This window comes from Ceratotherium simum, chromosome 9, assembly GCF_057802395.1.
Source record: "Ceratotherium simum simum isolate JZ-2026a chromosome 9, ASM5780239v1, whole genome shotgun sequence".
Lineage (NCBI taxonomy): Eukaryota > Metazoa > Chordata > Mammalia > Perissodactyla > Rhinocerotidae > Ceratotherium > Ceratotherium simum.
This window is the reverse complement of record NC_141908.1, coordinates 56,540,803-56,560,156: the sequence shown is the minus strand read 5'-3', so window position 1 is coordinate 56,560,156 and position 19,354 is coordinate 56,540,803. Positions and strand designations below refer to the sequence as shown.

At 39.9% G+C, this 19,354-nt stretch overlaps 1 protein-coding gene across 1 annotated transcript in view; it reads left to right on the top strand.

Annotated features, from left to right (window-relative positions):
• Positions 1-19,354, top strand: part of PDE11A (phosphodiesterase 11A) — a 255,806-nt gene that overhangs the window by 213,027 nt on the left and 23,425 nt on the right. Inside the window, exons 16-17 of the mRNA XM_004426667.3 lie at positions 3,205-3,279; positions 8,046-8,129. Coding sequence (XP_004426724.2) covers positions 3,205-3,279; positions 8,046-8,129 — 159 coding nt within the window. The remainder of the gene's footprint in view (positions 1-3,204; positions 3,280-8,045; positions 8,130-19,354) is intronic.

The following is a 19,354-nucleotide window of genomic DNA, read 5'->3' as shown; positions in this document are numbered from 1 at the left end:
CCTGAATCTGTGACTTTCTCTATTCCTTTTCATTCCTGGTTATAAACCTGCCAATCCTTTTCTGAGCTCACTTCTTATAATACCTAGCAAAACACAGTCAATAGCAACCATCACATGCTGTTAACATTTTGTTTTCCAATCTTCCCCTAAGGCTGTAAGTTCATTAGATACATTATTTGCTTTATTTCCATGGGAATTGTACAAAATATTTTGCCACTATGTAGCAGGGATCATCATCCTTATAGCCTCTAACAACCATTTCCTCACTGCTTTATACCTGGCCCCCAAGCTGATGCCACATATTTTAGGGTGTTTTCCTTTCTTTTCTTTCCTTCCGTTCTCTTTTCTTCTTTCCTTCCTGCCTGCCTTCCTTTCCTCCTTCCTTCCTATTTAACAGCAGCACCCCACTTCCGTACCAACTTTTGTGTTAGTCAAGGCTAGATGCAGTAACAAATATTTTCTCAAATTTCAGTTGCTTAACACAAAGAAAAATTTATGTCTTGCTCCCATCACACTCCAGTGCAGATGGCATGGTTTTCCTGTAGAGCTCTCCTCCACTAAATAGCTCTTTCTAATTGAGCTTTGGTTTTCATTTTAGTGTGACATATTCAAAGTTATGTAAAGCAGAGTAATTGTGAAGAATTTGTGTGGTTGAGTAGATTATTTCTGTATCTCTGCGCTCCCTTCACTCCCCCTGTGTGGGAAGACCTTCCTTACGGTAAAGTCTGACAAAAAACTGCAGAGAAGAGGTTGGTGACTCTTCCAGGTATGGGAAAAAGTGTAGTCCTGGGGTGGCCCCTATGATGGGGATGGAAGGGGTTAGAGAGTGGGAGAAAGTTGTGGGGGCGGTGGGGGGAAAAAGAGCAAAGATTAGAAAGGGGGTGGGATGAGGTGTGATGGGCCTCAGTGAAATGTACTGCAAGACCTAAAGGAGCAGCAGGCCACTTGGGGACGGGAAAGTGACAGGTCCAAGTACTTGGAAAGAAAAAAACTTCTGAATTGGTATTTCAGACCAAAGGGGCCCAATGGCCACTTGTAGGTGGTCTTCTTGGTCATGGATATAAATATTATTTTAGTTTTAGGATTTGAACTTCTGCCGATAACTGCAGAAACTCAAGAGTTCAGGAAAATAAAACACAAAACCATGTTTTTCCAAATGTGTCCAACAGAAATCTTGTCACAGCTCTAAACTGTAAATGTCATTTGTGTTTGTCTTCAAATTGAATAGGTTAGATATTTTCAAAACCATACTCACTTCTATGATTTTAGGAGGTAGTTGGACAAAAACAATAGAACCTTCTTTTAAAAATACAAACATATTTCTAATTTCCCAGATTTTTATTTTCTAAAATTCTCTTTCAAAATGTTTTTTTTTTTTTTTTTTTACTGGTGTCTAGTCCACTTGTCCTTCCTCACAGACATGACTCTGAGCATGTGGGTTTCCCCAGTGATCCTCCAAGTCCTGATTAGCATCTCAATTTCTTTCTTTAATAAAAAATTCAATCACGAGCCATTTAATGTTCCTGGCTGGGTTTCTAAGTACAAATGAAACAGTGGTACAAGTTGAGCTGTGAAAGAAGCACAGGGGAGGTACCCAGGGCCATTTTAGAAGATCAAGGACAGGATTGTGTTTTAATTTCTTTTCCAGGGGCTACAGACCTACACAGGGCTCCCACCTTGGGGTGACTTGATATGCAAATCTGCATTCTTTAGTGCAAAAGACCCATCTCAAAGCAATCTGAGGGAGAGTTCTGGGAACAGAATAAACAAGGCCGGGCCCTTTGGGGACCATTTGTTGTTTAAAGGAAGGCCAGAAACAGACGAGAGAGGCCTAGCGTGCTCAAGTGAAGGGTAGTGGCAGAGGCTGGAGAGGAGAGAAGTGAATCAAGTCCTGGGAAAACTAAGTCAGTTCCAACTAATTTTATGCTGTTGAATTTTTTTTTTTTTTATTTTTCATTTAAAATTAAATTAAATTGATTTAATTTAACTACTTGCTACTCTCTGATTTGTGTGTGTGAATGTTTGATGTTGTTTTTAAGTTTTGTCGATGGTTATGATTTATGGTTGACAAAATCTCTTGAGAGATAACACTTAAGGTAAATTATCTTGATTCTATGCACTTGACCAAAATTAAACCATTTTAGTCTTTGCCAGACCTAAGACTTCATAAGAACCTGGAATAGAGAAAAATTAGTCTGGGGATCCAGATCTTCTTGCCATCAAATTGTCTGGGATTTTTCTGTTCTTCCAATATTTTGTAAATCCAGCTAGGTTATCTCAGCGATTTCCTAGATGCATACCACAGCGTTGTTGAAAATACCTGTTCAACACTTATTTATGTCAATTTGCTTCCCATAAAGCTATCCTTAGAAGCATAGGGTTTGGAGAAGAAAAAAATCTCTTTAGCTTCACTATGCTCAGTAGCTTCTGATCACCCATGCTAATGGATGAAAAGTGGAAAAATATTGGTCCTTACTTTGAACAGCCATTCCATTGTGCTTATACCAACTAGAACCTACCATAAGATAACATTTTTTGTACATAGATTCAGACAGCCTGAAGACCAAATCACATTCTTCAAACTCTGTCGTGACATACTGTAAGAGTCTGATATTAACAGTGTATCTGGCATTACTCGTTGCTCCAGCAGGAAGCAGAAGGTGTGCCCTGGGGTTATCCCTTCTAGAGAGCATACAATATTGGCAGGGCGAGGCAGTTAAGGAGTTTTTGTGATGGCAAGATGAAACCAAGCTAAGATGAAAGTATACAACAAAGCAGAGAATCTACATAGAAACAACCAAAAGTTGGCTGAATTATTATCGCAAATATCTTATAATAGTATGTTATAATAACATAAATTATTATTAGGTTGTTATTTGCTTCGTTTTTCTGTATAAGAACATTTCCTACTTGAAGGTGGCAATCCAGTACACCATCCCAAATATGCCAGCTATGCTGTGGGAGATCATCTATTGGCATACATCTAAAAATACATTGCACAAGTTCCCCTGAATAAAAGGAAATCGGTTTCATTGATTAAATTCTGTAATACCTTCAAACACAAAAGGTTAATGTACTTCCTCATATGCTTTTTAAATGATTGTCTGTGTTGAAGATAATCGCCATACACATAAGCCAGAAATAACTTCTAAGCCTCATGATAAGTTACCCATAACCATAAATTGAAATATTTATATGTTTAAGGTGGCTGAACTTGTAACCAGTGAGTTCTTCGAACAAGGAGATCGAGAGAGATCAGAACTCAAACTCACTCCTTCAGTAAGTTCATTCTTTTATAGTGACGTACTTACTCTTTTGAATGACGTTTTCAAAAATAACTCCAGGTTACAACTTGAAAGTGGGAAAGACTGGGAATGGATTTAAGGAAGCACTCCTGAAAGTTTAAAACATTGATTAAACTTAGGTACTAAACATTCTTTTTCCCAAGTTTCCGATTAAGAGTGGTGAGCTACTTAATGAGCATTTCCCGAGCGCCTGCAGGGGGACAAGTAGGCACCAGGGAAGATGTGCAGAGTGGCATTTGAATAACTCAAAGCCCAGGGCTGGCATTTCATATGTGGTCAAGGGCTGCTTTGGAATAGAAATACAGAAGAAATTAAAGGCAAGCTGTCCAGCCTTGAGGTGCTAGAACAGATAGCTGCAGTAAATAATGGATATTCTGGATTTTACTTTCCAATTTCAAACTTTCCAAAATCTCCGAAGCAAATCATTTCAAGCCTCTGTTTCTTTTATTTGCAAAATGAAAAGTTTCACCTAGGGAACTAGGTTCTGCTTATTGAAAGGCTTTTTATATTGGATTCATCCATTCGGTTATTATTTGGGAACACTGTAGACTCAGGATGATGCTATTTTTACTCATCAAGACACAAAAGATACAAATGCCTCAGTCACCACCCTCAAGGAGGGGGCGGCCTCGTTATTCTTAATGAGTGGTTAGCTAAAAACCCGCCGACCCTAAGAATGGTGCAAAATATTTTAAAGCCTGGAACAGCGCAGTAAAGTCAATGAAGCTCAAGGAATGTGTCAATTGTCAAGAATGCCTGTTTATGAAGATTCAAATCAATTAAGTTTTGAACATTTGAAGATATCCTTATAAGATCTTCAGGTTTTGTTTTTTTTTTTAATTTTTTTCTTTTTCCCCAAAGCCCCAGTAGATAGTTGTATGTCGTAGTCGCACATCCTTCTAGTTGCTGTATGTGGGACACGGCCTCAGCATGGCCGGAGAAGCAGTGCGTCGGTGCACGCCCGGGATCCGAACCTGGGCCGCCAGCAGCAGAGCGCGCACACCCAACCGCTAAGCCACAGGGCCAGCCCGAGAGCTTCAAGTTTTAAGACACCCTTCTTTGCTGACATTTAAAAACAAGGAGAAGCAGCCGAGCTCGCTCCTAGCTTACATGGTTTCACCTGTTTGAAGTCAGAACTTAGTCTTACTAATTTTGACTGTTCTTAATGTGTTGCTTACCTATAAAAGGTCAGAAGACTACATACGTTGAAACACTCACCAATTATTTTAGTTTCTAAAGCAACATCTATTTATACTATTTTCAAAACATCCCTTTATTCTTTTTCGCTGGTGTCACCAAATTTGGCTATAAAAGTAAAGATACTAGATTTACACAGTTAATATGTAAAACCTAGTACAACCCGAATTTCTCTCACCTATATATCTATTTTCAAATAAAAGCTTTTCCCTTCTTTAAAAAACTGTTTCAGACGCATCCTCCAAAGGGTTCACAATGTAGCAATACCACAGGTCACTTAATTAAATGAAAAAAATGTGAGTCAATTGCCAGCACGAGCAAGCTGGCAGATGTGGAGGCACAGCACCAAGGAATATTTTTAGGCTCAGGTAAAGCATTTTCTGAAGACATAAGTGAAGTTAATTTTGTGGTAGAAACATATCTCTAAATGCTACTCTTTCCTCTCAGAAGGCTATTTAACACGGCTGATGATCGTCTCCTCAGGAGAGGCCTGGCTACTGTGGCAGGGGTATTCCTCATTAGTCCTTTTCGAAAGGTGTCTGGAATGCATGCACTCAGAGCTGACACCTGCTGTGTCCGTTATGCCTTGATATTTAAGAAGAAAATTGTCCGGGAGCCCTCTTCAGTTGTCATGGTCCTAGAGGTCATCAGAGTGACTTTGTGAAGACGAAGCCTAATCTAGACCACAGCCAAGGGGTTAATACTGGAAGCAGTGAGTCAGTTAATAGAACATGCTTGAACATCAGTGAGTATCAAGCATGAAGTTGGACACTGTGCTTTCAGCCATGAGCAAGGCACCATCTTCCCTGCCCTCAAGAAGCTTGTCAACTGGTAGGAAATATGGACATTAAATAAATTATCACTACTAATCAATTACAAGATACAAAATGCTGTAAAGGGAAAGCACAGGACGATTTGCTGGCTCACACTTCACTCATCGAACAATTATTGGAAAGTGACTAGTTCAATAATGAGCCTTTACAGTTATGGTCAACTGATTTTTGACAATCGTTCCAAGACAATGCAATGGGGGAAAAATAGTCTGTTCACCGAATGGTGCAGGGACACCCGGATATCACGTGCAAATGAAGTTGGACCCCCGTCTCTCACCATACCCCAAAATAAACTCAAAATGGATCATCGACCTAAATGTTAGAGCTAGAACTATAAAACTCTTAGAAGACAAGAAGGTGTCAATCTTTTGAATTGGATTTGGCAATGGTGTTTTAGGTATATACCAAAAGCATAGGAGACAAAAGATAAGATAGATAAATTGGACTTCATCAAAATTAAAAACTCTGTGTGTCAAAGGATATTATCAAGAAAGTGAAAAGACAACCCACATAATGGGAGAAAGTATTTGCAAATCATATTTCTGCTATGGGCCTAGTATCTAGAATATATAAAGAACTGTTATAACTCAACAATAGAAAGACAAATAACCCAATTTTAAAAATTGGTGAAGGATCTGAATAAACATTTCTCCAAAGAATATATATAAATGGCCAATAAGCACACGGAAAGATGTTCAAAATCATTAGTCATCAGAGAAATACAAATCAAAACCACAGTGGGATACTACTTCACACCCACTAAGATGGCTATAATCAAAAAACCAGACAATAGCGAGAGTTGGCAAGGATGTGGAGAAATTGGAACTTCATAGATTGCTGGTGGGAATGTGAAATGATGCAACTGCTTTGAAAAACAGTTCGGCAATTCCTCAAAATTTTAAACATTAGAGTTACCATATGGCCTAGCAATTCGACCTCTAAATATATCCCCAAGAGAAATGAAAAGATGGATCCTCACAAAAATTTGTACATGAATGTTCATAGTAGCATTATTCATAATAGCCAAAAAGTGGAAGCAACCCAAATGTCCATCAACTGATGAATGGATAAATAAAATATGGTATATCTATACAATTGAATATCATTTGGCAATAAAAATGAATGAAATGCTGTTGCATGCTAGAGGGGTAAACCTTGAACACATTATGCTAAGTGAAAGAAGCCTGTCACAAAAGACCACATATCATGTGATCCCATTTATATGAAATGTGCAGAATAGGAAAATCTGTGGAGACAGAACATAGATTAGGCCGGGGGGTTTGGGGAGAATGAAGAGCGACTGCTAATTTGTATGTGATTTCTTCTTGGGGTGATAAAAATGTTCTAAAATTAACTGTGGTAATGGTTGCACAACTAATTGTGAATATATTAAAAACCACTGAATTAAAAAAAGGAAGTAACTGTATACTATGCACAGAAACAGAGAAATTTAAAAAATAAGAAAATTTCAGATAGCAAAGAGAGCTACAGAGAAGATAAAACAGAATAATATTTTTTAAGGGAATATTTTGGACAAAGACTCATGTAGTTCACAGGAACCATCCCTTTCTCCAGCACATTTCACACTCTGCTCTGAATTCTAATCCTCTTTCCTGGTATTTAACATTTCACATTGCAAGACAAGGATGAGCAGAGCCTATGGGAATCAGTGACCTTCTCCCTCATCTGGAGATATTTCCCTCAGCAGCGCCCTTCTATCTTCTCGTGAGCCTTGGCGGCTAGTCATTTCTGGTCCACCCACTCCCACCCTCGTTCATGAGTCTGAAGGATGTAGGATTTTTCAGCATCTCTGGACCAAAGGGATAGCTTGGATCTGCCCTCATGACCTGTGTGAACACTAAATGGCTTCCACATTTTATCTAGAGAAAAAACAAAACCTACCATGAGACAATAAGGCAGGGCAAGGTCGCTTAGACTCTGGCCTTACTCCTTAAGAACAAAGGGAGGGACATTCCCACTGGAGTGGAACTGGCAGTGTTTGTTCAAGGAATCCATTTTAGACCCCCCAATTCCAACTGATTGTTACCCTTTCTACGTCTGCCCAACAGAAATATGTCACTTCTTTTTCTCAGACATATGCCTAAATTTTCTAAACCTTGTAATATCATAAAGTTTAAAGGCTGGGAATGAGGAGAGAATGGGTGCCTCCCACTATCATCTGTCCACTGATAGATAAAAATTTAGTAGTTTATTAATGACAGAACTTGAGTGAAAAACACACAGAATTGTCAAACCTCACCCTGAAAAATTAACACAAATAATTTCTATTTAAAATGAAATTGCTTTTAAGGATCTTTTCCAATCTATCCCACCCTCTTTCACTATAAAAATAAAAGCCTGCGTTATTTTTGTGGCAGTAAAACATATCCCCTTCTGCTTGACTTGTACCCAATTTCCAGGGACCTGATGACTTGATTTAGTGGCAGTTACCTATATCTGAAGACAGATTTTGGCCCCAAGGAGTTGCATGCTATAAAGTTCAAATAAATTCGCTTACAAATCTCATAAAAAGAGGTGAAAATACTTTGTTTCTCATCATAGATAAAGGAAAAGAAAGTACAGGTAAAGATTGATTGTGATTTGTGAAGTGTTCAGTTGGTAAAAATTGGATCATTGTGGCAAAGTGTTTGAAAAGGCACCTGTAAAATACTCCGGTGTAGTAAAGTGGGGCTCTTCTCCCCACTTCTAGGCTATTTTTGATCGGAACCGGAAAGATGAACTGCCTCGGCTGCAATTGGAGTGGATTGATAGCATCTGTATGCCTTTGTATCAGGTAATCATGATTTGGGAGGGTCTGTGTATCCTGATTGAGTCAGAAAAGAAGAGTATATGTACGAACCTTAGGAAGCAGCATTTTAGGAGACCATCCCAAGGTACGTATGTTGCCGGGAACTCCGAGGATTTCTGACCATCCCCTGGGAAGACTTGGTATTAGGAGGCTGGAAACATGAGTTCTCTTTCTAGGACATAATCTCCATGGACCTCAACTCCCTGGTCTATAAATCAGGGATAGTAATATTTTATCTCAGTATTTCCTAAACTGTGCCCCATGGAACACAAGTATCCAGCCATAGCCTAATAGCTATCTCTTCAAAAAGAGCTCTCATGCCCAATAATGAGGGGACCTCCCACGTACATTAAATACTGAGGGCTTGGAGAAGTCTTTCCCAAGATAAACATGTTTAACCTTGATTAACCCTGAATTTCTCAAACATTTGACCACGGAAATCTTTTTCATTTTTTTACAATTTTTATGTTACTTTTATTGATATCCAGAGAGATACAAGGGTTTCATGAAACCCTTCTGACCCCATGGTATGGGCCACGGAGTTTTGTGAAGCACCTTCCATCTTAAAAATCTGCCTCGCTCTGAGATGCATGTGACAAACGCCAACCACTGAATTCTGAGAGAGATGCACTGATAGTTTCTAGCTCTGCTGCCTGGTGTTTGCTCCTGGCAAGGAGACAAGTGTCATTGGCTTTAAATGTTCACACTCCACTTTTTGAGTACGGATTAGGGCTGGCGTCAGTTAACACTCACAGTTTAGTGTGCACTGGCTTTTAATTCTATTTGTAAGCGTTTGCTTTCATGAGTAAAACCCAGCGAGTTCTTTACCCCCTACCTAGCTCAATCAGACTGAGCTCCTTTCCTAACTTCAAAGTGAGGAACACATGCAGGGAAAGCCAAACCGCTGCAGTTTCTCACTCTGCATCACTCCATTAAAAACAGAGTATTGTTTTTTAAGGACCTTACAATCATCAAGTTTCAGGTTTATCTACCACTTTGTTTTCAGCACTTTTAGGAACTGCTGAGCCCTGTCACGTTACCCTAAAAAAAAAAAACCTACAACCCTTGTCTTGAAGATGGAAATGTAATTTTTTTAATGACTATAAATAACAAAAGTAAAATCATTTTTTTGTTTTATGTTATCCAATAAATACATGATAGCATAAAATTAGACACATAAAGTTTAAAACAATCTAAAATAGATTATTTTATTTACAAATGGAATATAATGTTCTTTTATTTATTAATGAAAGATGAGATGAAAAAATCAAGAATGATATCTCCTTTTTTTATATAAGAGAATCTTCAATTCTCTTTTCTTCCTGTCTACTCCTCCCATGCTCGCTCCTCTGGTATCTCTGAATAAGCTGGGCCCCCATGTGTAAAGCCTACAGCTGTTGGCTCCGGTATATCTTGCTTTGCTAAATTGACCTTGACAACACATGTTGAATTATTTTTTAATATTGCTCAGTTTCCTGTGCACACTTAGGATGAATAAATTATTCTTGCAATTAATAAATTCCTTTTACTGTGGGTAGAGCTTAGGAGGATGAACACATGTATTTGTAGAACTGATAAATTTTTGAAACTAGTTTGCAAAGCTACTTTGGAAGGAACCCAAAGTCAACATGCCCTTCCTGTGTGATTAGTTATATTAAATGCTGGAAAGGACTCTCATGCACTTTTCCATGTTAATTTAATTGTCTCATTACTGAGTCACAATCAGTTGAGCTTATCTTATACTTCCTATTGAATACTTTGAAATCTTCAGGTTAAAAAGCAAGTTACTTGAATTTAAACAAAATTAGGGAGTAATATTACCATATCATATTATCTATCATTCCTGATTTTTCACATCTGTTTTATGTTACTGCTTATCTGTAAAGTTAGATACACCTGCTATTTTCATCCACAGGAAATTAACATATAGAAATGTTACTTAATGCTCCCACAAAATTAAGAGTTGTGTCCCACTTTTCCAGGGCCTTGGTTTGCTGTAGTGGCCTTTCTACTGCCTTGCTCTACCGCTGCTGGATATTTCTTCCACATCTTTTCGTATTAAACTAACTGGGGAGAGTCATGGCACTCTAAAGAGGAGTGTGGAAGGAACTGTGTATAAAACTTCATATTTATGGCTGCTGCTGTATCTTCTTGGTTAACAAAGCATGAAAATCATGCTCTTTTTTGAATTCTTTATCATCACTAATTTTTTACAAATATCTCATGGATTAATTTGTAAATTCTTTACAATGTTCTGAAACCAACATTTCAAAGAGCCCTCAAACTGAAACTTTGTAGAGTGATTTTAAGTATCGTCTCTGAGGGTCCCTATTTTCTTCCATCTCGTGCAGTGGGGTTTTTTTCATTATTTAACTGGATAATGTCACACTAACTGTTGGTGCTCCAGAACTGAAATGAAATCAGTCAGTGGGCAGGAATCACCATTAGTGCGAAGACACAAAATCTTTTTTTTTTTTTTTTTGTGAGGAAGTCAGCCCTGAGCTAACATCCATGCCAATCCTCCTCTTTTTGCTGAGGAAGACCAGCTCTGAGCTAACATCTATTGCCAATCCTCCTCCTTTTTTTCCCCAAAGCCCCAGTAGATAGTTGCATGTTATAGTTGCACATCCTTCCAGTTGCTGTTTGTGGGACGCAGCCTCAGCATGGCTGGAGAAGTGGTGCGTCCGTGCGTGCCCGGGATCCGAACTCAGGCCAACAGTAGCAGAGTGCACGCACTTGACCGTAAGCCACGGGGCCAGCCCCAAAGAAGACACAAAATCTTGAGGAAATTACTCACCAAGCAAGGAGAGTCACTGATGTGACACTAGTCCCTGAGGCAGAATGTCTGCGGGAGCTCAGGTTGTTGCTGAAAAGCCAGCTCGGAGTTTTAGCCGTGAAAGTGCACTCATAAAGAGTCTGGGAGGATAGAGGGCAAATGGGAAGGTGTGCAGGTGGCAGGACTCCCAAATGTGATTGGTCTGAAATGACATGGTCTGACGATAGAGCATGAGAATCCAGTGTGGCCTTGCTAAGTTGGTCTGAGCATAGGGCAAAAGGATGTGGAATAGTGCATACGACACAAAGAATGTCCTTTTTAATGGTCAGGGCCCTGACCCCAAGGTGGAGCAGGTTTGGGTGGCAAGATACCGCCTGTAAAGCCTGAGCGTACTTATATAGAGAACTGGAATCCCCTTGTGGTGGAGCAGAGCGGAGAGATGGAGTCCAGAGCGGGTGGAAGCTAACCCAGGGCCCTCCGCGGCTGGAGGCTGCCGGGAGCAGCAGTGGGGCGGAACCGGGACTTGGGTGGGGGCGTGGAGATGCAGTGGGCAGTGGATACGAGTGTAGTTTCAGGGCAGCTTTTTGACTTCATTGACTTTCACCGGGTAAATCGGCTTTACCTCATGGTTCTGAAAGGGTTGTGCTTGTCACATATCAAAATAGACCAAACACTTCCCACTTGCTCTCCAGTTTGCTGAATTTCATCTCTCCTCCAAGCAAATAGTAAAGATAATCGCTACTCTCAGGAGCCCGAAAAGCTACTTATTTGTGTGCCTAGGTGGGAATCCACAAAAAGTACACTGGTACAGTTTGGATGCCCACTGCATTTAAAATTGAAACTCTTATCTTTGGGACAACTTTAATTTCCTGTCAATTTGTGCCTTTGTTGAGGGAAAACAATGAGAAACTTCTCTCCTCCCCAAAAGTCTATTCATTAGGAAGTTACCTAAGTGATCTAGTGATTGATTGAAAGTCACTAACAGAAAATATATAAAAATATATAAATAAAGCGGTGGGTAGGGAAGGAATGTGCAGAGAACAGTCCCAGATCCATGGATAGTTATATAATAGAGAGATATGACATGTTTATATACACATGTTTATATGTGTGAGTATATAATTCTCCAGAACTTGCTCATTGCTCATCTTTTTTTTTTTTTTTTGGTGAGGAAGATTGGCCCTGAGCTAATACCTGTTGCCAGTCTTCCTCTTTTTGCTTGAGGAAGAGTGGCCCTGAGCTAACATTCGTGCCCATCCTCCTCCACTTTGTGTGTGGGATGCCCCCACAGCATGGCATGATGAGTGGTATAGGTCTGCACCTGGGATCGAACCTGCGAACCCAGACCGCCAAAATGGAGCGCACTGAACCCAACCACTATGCCACCGGGCCAGCCCATCATCTTTTTAATCTTATGGTTCCAAAGTTTTCTTTAAAAAAAAAAAAATAGAGAATGGTCCTAACAGGCAGAAGTCATGATTTATCTGTGACAGCATTTTAATCAGGAAGCATATAGGAAGCCAGGAGTGGGCAGGGAACCATCAAAGTGTGTTCCCCAAGAGGAGACTAAAGCCCTGGTTAGTTAGCTCTGTCCTAGCAGGGTATCTCGGAGGAATACATTGACATCTGATTCCCTTGCTTTCTGCTGTCTTTGCACCCTGCTGGGGATCCATTAGCCTGCTGCTCAACATCTTTGGAGGGAGAAAAAATAGAAAGAAAGAAAGAAGGGGAAAAAAAAGACACCATCAAACTTGGAAGTCATTGCTGCACCAGCCTTAGGGATAAACAGAAAACCTGATGTTGCAGCATCACACTGAGCCTGTCTTTGCAATATCAAACTAACTTTTCGCCCTTTATTTTCATTCTCTAGTTAATCAAACCTCAGTGTACCTAGAGTTTCAATGATGCACAGAGGCATTATTAATCTTCTGTTTGTTAATGACTGAGGAATTTAATTTTTATTATGAACAGAATCAGATTTTCAGCTCATCTCAAACTGGCTCTTGATTTTGGAGTGGATTTTTTCATGCATAATGCATAAGGGCTTGACCTGGACAGGATCTAGCCAGAATAATTCTTTCTGCCTCCATTAAAAGAAGGAAAAGTTTAGTGAGAGTATTGCCTCTTTATGAAAATGTCATGCAGTTTCTGCAACAAGCAAGGCTTCTAATGTTAGAATTATAGTAACTTTTGACTTTTTTTCTGCCTTTAGTTGTAATGGTGGTTTTGGAAAATACGTTCCACCTGATGCAATTTATTAATGTGCTCTCTGGAAAGAAAGGAGAAAAAAATCTTTAAGATATACTTGAAACTGTAGAGACTTGAAATTAGAATTGATAAACTAGAAAACAGGCCATAAGGTGCTACTCCAAACAATTTTTCTAGATATCAATAAAAGTACTTTAAAAACAACTCAAGTGTTCTCTAGATGGTTCATGTCTTGTGTCCAATTAAAAAAAACAGAAACAGTAATGGAAGTTACAGAGTGGCTAGTTAGAATATAACATCATCTCCTCTTAAAAGCCTATAAGGAATGGAATGTGGGTAGAGAAAGGAACAATTTCATCAAATATTAAAACAAACAAACAAAAAAACCCCACCCAAATCAGTTTCCTAAAAATGTTTCTCTACAACATTTGGTATTCTTGTAGATGAGAAGAAGAAATAGTTGGGGCTAATTTCTTACTTGACCTTACAAAGTGGGACATATATGGAATGACATCATATATAACTCAAAAAACTTAAAAAGAAAGAAAGAAGAAGGGAAAGGAGGGAGAGAGGGAGGAGGGAAGGAAAGAAAATAACTTCCTATATTCTCTATAATTTACCTGTCTGGCTCCACCTTTTCCTGGTAACGGGGTGAGGGGAGGGGGATGTTCAGGGACTGGTACTTGAACTTGACAAAGGATGTCAATCTTTTGTGGTTAAAACATGTCTTTGGGAGGACTAAAATTTGAATTGTTTCCAATCAGAGCTGTTTCCTCTCCCCAGCTGACATCTAGGTGCCAGGAGAGCTCACCTATGCTCATAACCATTCTGTGACGGGGGAGAAGGACACGGGTACCCATGCTGCCTGTTGGGTCTTACTGGGTCCACTGAGAGGTGGCTAGTCAGGACTCTGGGTGTGATGCTCGTCTGTGTGACTGTGGGTGTGATGGGTACTTTTTGCAGGCCCTGGCCACTAGCTCTGGCTGCTGAAGTCCGTGGTCCTTGTAGTAACCTCTCACGGCAAGCCCCACCACCTTCATGTCAGTTCTAGTCAACTGGTTCTCTTGGCATTTGCTCAGCCCCTGTGGGACACCCAGGAACTCCCAGCTATGTTCTCTTCACCCTGCTGTTCGCACAACTTCCTCAGTCCTTTCTTTTTTATTTATTTATTTATTTTCAATTTTTTTATTGAGGTAACATTGGTTTATAACATTATATAAATTTCAGGTGAACATCATTATATTTCGATTTCTGTGTAGACTACATTATGCTGCCTAGGTAATGCCAACTTGTTCTAGGAAAATTCTATCATTTTTCTGAATGAGGCTCTGAGATGCAGGAGACAAGCCCTCCCCCCACCCCCAGGGTTTGACCCCCAAGGAATGTGGAGCCAGGACACTAGCTTCTGATCTCATTCTCCCTTTCACCCCCGACTTTCTGTCTCTCTCTCTCTACTCCCTTTCTCTTCTCTTCTCTCTTCCTCCTCCCCCCTCCCTCCCCACATCCCTAGCACCCACAGTGGAAAGTTTTTAAATTTCCTTTTCCTTGTCTGATGGGAACTACCTCTATATGGTCTCCGCTGTGCTCTCCATGCTAGAGCTTTGTAGTAAAACTCGGTGAGCTGACCTAGCCAGACTTGGTTCTTTTTTTTTTTTTTTTTGTGAGGGAGATTAGCCCTGAGCTAACTTCCATTGCCAATCTTCCTCTTTTTCCTGAGGAAGATTGGCCCTGAGCTAACATCCGTGCCCATCATCCTCTATTTTATATGTGGGACACCTGCCACAGCATGGCTTGATAAGTGGGGCATAGATCCAAACCTGCGAAGCCCGGTCCACGGAAGCAGAGTGCACGAACTTAACCACTACACCACTGGGCCAGCCCCTGACTTGGTTCTTAATAGATAGTGTTCTGGAATTTAGAAATCCCCTTTCTCACCACACAGAGCTGGCATTGAGGGTGATTCTCTCTCAAAGCTGAATGATGACAGCTTGTTGTTTCTAGCTGGGAACCACCATTTGCCTGAAGGAGGGAAGTCTACTGAGTTAACGGCTGGGGAGCCACAGGCATCACAGTTCAAGCAGAACGAAAATACATTGGTTTAATATTTTCATATTATCCTTGTTACATATAGTATACCCAAATATGAGTACTGATAGTAAAACCCATTTACTTCAAAATTTTCTATGTACTATTAGTCAAATACAAAGGGAAGAGAAATATAAACAGTCAAAAGTGTCAGTTTTATGTAGTTTACAGGCCCCTCCACTACAGCCTGCCTTCCAAACTTTTACCAAGATTGTCTTCCTTTAAAAGAAATCCCTCTGGGGCCGGCCCTGTGGCTTGGTGGTTAAGTGCGCGCGCTGTGATGCTGGCGGCCCGGGTTCGGATCCCGGGTGCGCATCGAGGCACCACTTCTCCGTTCATCCTGAGGCCGAGTCCCACATACAGCAACTAGAAGGATGTGCAGCTACGACACACAACTATCCACTGGGGCTTTGGGGGGAAAAAATAAAATAAATAAAATCTTTAAAAAAAGAAATCCCTCTGCTTAAGAACCTCAGTTTACTACCACCATACGTAGAAGGTACAAGATACCTTCCATATTCTTTGGTTTGTATTCAAGGCCCCCTCATCCTGAGGACTCCTGCCTCTAGGCCTCCTCTCCTGTCCCCCTACCCACTTCCTCACCCATGCACTGTTGCACTAACCCCTGTGTCCTTCTTCCCTTGCTTTGTTTATGGCTCCCGCCCTCTCCCTTCTGCCTGGAAGACGGCAGCCCAAACTGTCGTCTCCTCTGTAGAGTCTTTACTCCCCCTCCACATTTCTATGGCACTCTATCCATCTCTTCATAATCAGACGTAACACTCTGTATTACGGTTATCTTTCTGTCTGTCTCTCTTCCCCATTAGACTAGTTTCTCGGGACCATCATATTCCCGGTACCCAGCACAGTGCCTAGCACATTCGAGCTGCTCAGTAAACGCTTGTTGAACAAATGAATGAAGAAACAGAAGAGTGACTGATGAGAGGCAGTACCACAGAATTAATTATAAGCAGTGGAATGCATGAAGTAAGGTTATCATGTCATTTTAAATTATCATCTATAAATATATAAAACCTTTCATCAGAGTGTGCACTGTTATATTCCTGCCCGTAATCTGAAGTATATGACCTACGATATCTTTTTAGAAAGTAGTTTAGTTCTCATCATGGTTGAATTGGCCCTTAATTCTAATGTAAAAGACCAGTTTATAGCCATGAATTTTTCAGGACTTTGACTTTTTCGACTAGGAAATACATGAAATTTTCTTTATTCCAGCTTTGGCAGAAAATGTAGTCTTCCGGTTACTTTAATATTCAAGTTAATAGAGAGAACTAGCACATATACATTGATTTCAAGAAATTATATTGTATATTATATACATGATTTCAAGAAATTATAATACAATAAAAATATATTTATCGTGATTAAAATTGAATCTTTCTTTGATTTAGAAGACTTTTCAGATCCTACAGTGCCTAACAGTTATCAACACAAACATCAAATAATGTGCTGTGTAGGATGAAGTGGTGAATAGCAGAGAGGGCTCATTCACAGAAGCACATTCAAGTTCATGTCGCTTCCTGCATCGTGCATAGTATGTGGCAGGTGGAGGCATTTCCCACGCTTGGCTACATCTCGGAGTTCTTCCAGAATATCTGACGTGCCAGGTTGTTTGATTTTGTAGAGAATTTCCCACCTCAAAAAATTAGTTTGACTTGATAAATCAACCAGCTGTATGTACGTTTTCTTATAAATATAATGGACTTTGTTTTATTTCATGCAACTTGGGAAAAAAAAAAAACCTGTTCTTTGTACAGTAGCACTTAATCCATTTCTATTCACATGCATTTTATGAGCTCAAAACTGCCATCATGAATCCATATTAAAATGCTGGAATCTGGTGAAAAAATTATAATATACTCACTAATAAGGCTTTTGAGGGTAGAATTTCCGATAAGATCTACTTCTCCTTATCCAGCTGACCAGCATCAATAACTCTTGTTCGGTGCTTTTGCTTAGGAATTGTGAAGCTAAAAATCACCTAACCCCAAGTCCATATAAGGCTTGGAATGTTGTCTTAAGTTACTTTCCAGTTCCTCTAGAAAGCATATTTTAAAAGCTGATTTACCTCTTCTTCATGGCCCTCTCTTCTTTGACTCTCCTCAGAAGAAAAAGGAAGGAAGGAAGGTAAGAAGAAAGGGAGGGAGAAAGGGAGAGAGGGAGGCAGCCAGAGAGGGAGGAGGGTGGGGGAGAGAGAGAAGGAAAATTGCATTCTTTTCACCAGGGAATGAATGAAGGCCTCTTTTAAAGATTGTTTTTCACACTTACTGTAAATGCCTCTCCCAAATTTTTGCCATTTAATGTCCATTTGGAGGGTCGGCATCGTTGGAGCTCCTGCAAAGTGAGGCATGAGATAAACATAAAGCATTCCTGTCATGCTGTTGCCCAACACAATCTTCTGTACTATTCTAAATGTTTCCTAAAAGAATTCAAGGGAGGCACTGTCTGGATCCTCAGCTATCACTACTCTTATATTTAATTATCTGAGCTGCAGCCGTATCAAAACATTAAATAAATCGCCCAAGGCACTTTGCCTCATCTTAACGAGCAGATGCTGTATGCAATGTGAGCAGAAAGAGCTCAACCAATATGGTAGCCGAAGACTTGGGTCTGTTAGCCAGAGTCTAAAATGAAGTCAAGACTTCTATCAGACTGAGTTTTTGGAAAAGAAGTTCAGTATTAGAGTCCTACAGATACAAGTGTATCCTTATGCATTCTTTTTCAGTACGCAGACATTTATTGCATACTGACTGTATTGGCCACTGGATAAGGGCTTACACTGTAAGTTTATAAAGTGCTTTTACATACACAATTTAATTTAACCTTAACTCTGTGAAGGAAGGAAATACTTCATTCTGGATCCTATAATGTCTCCTGGTCTAAGTTTTACATGTGAGGAAACCGCAACCTAAAGAAGTGAATGGACTTAATCAGAGGGAAGCAGTTAATATGTAGCAGAGCCAGAATTTCAAAGCTGAGTCCTTTCAGTCTTACTTGGCTACTTTTTCCCACTATACTGCCCTGAGGAAGTGAAAGGCGATGCCATTTTGTCCAGCAGTGCTCCTCCTTTGTAAACCTCCCAGTTACAAAATAAAACTCTTAACCCGTCAGTGGGGAGGACAGAGGGACCTGAGTAGAGATTCCAGGGAGAGCAACCCCTAATGGACCAGATGGGCTAATGGATTCTGTTCCACTGGTTACTATAGAAACTGTCTCAGAAATATTTTATGTCGAGTTGTCCTTGATCTAACACTTTCACCTGTAACGTGGGTTGATATTGCCAATAAAAGATAGCGGATTGAGCTCACTAGTTTATCTCCTCATCCTCCTGAGAATTCCATTAATATAATAATAAAAAAAATTTTTTAAAGGCATAAGCTCTCTTGAGCAAGGGGAGAGGCTGGAAAAATTTTGAGGAGCATGACAGAAAAAGCCTAGATTGGTTTGAACAGACTACTAGAAGTAAGGATGTTAACGACTCTGCTGCTGAGGACTCAGAAGGAAATGATGAGCACAGCAGAGAGAACATATATTGCCTTAGAGAATACCTACATCGTCAAGAGCAGACTGTTAGGGGAAATAACGACCTCACATGCTCTTCTCCCTGTGATGTCTCTTCCTGCTGTTGTCCACATGTAAACATGTTTTTACCCAGCTGTACTAGTGTATTCTGCTTTGGTCACTTAACATAAAGTTCTAACATGTTTCCATATTCCTAACATAATTTTCATATCATCCTTTGAAATGACAGCCTAGTATTCCCATCAGTTGACTTGTCATAATTTATTAAATCATTTCCTACTTTTTTTTTGCTAAGAAAGATAATTCTGAAATGAGCACCTTTGTTCAATATTTTATTGATTTATTTAATACTATTAAGTATGATTAGAAATAATAAAGTTGCATTTCTTTAAAACAAAAAAGATATAAACTCTCAAGGACAACAGAATGTGAGAGGAGGTAAGATATCCTCAAATATTGGAAGCTGGAAAGGAAGTAACATCCCAGAATGTCACAGAAGGGGACACCAAAAGGAAGTGAGCTGATCTATCTTTCAGAATGAGCTCCTGAGAGGCTCAGGATTTAGAGGGGCCAAGTACAGTCAAGAAGGGGTGTGTTCAAT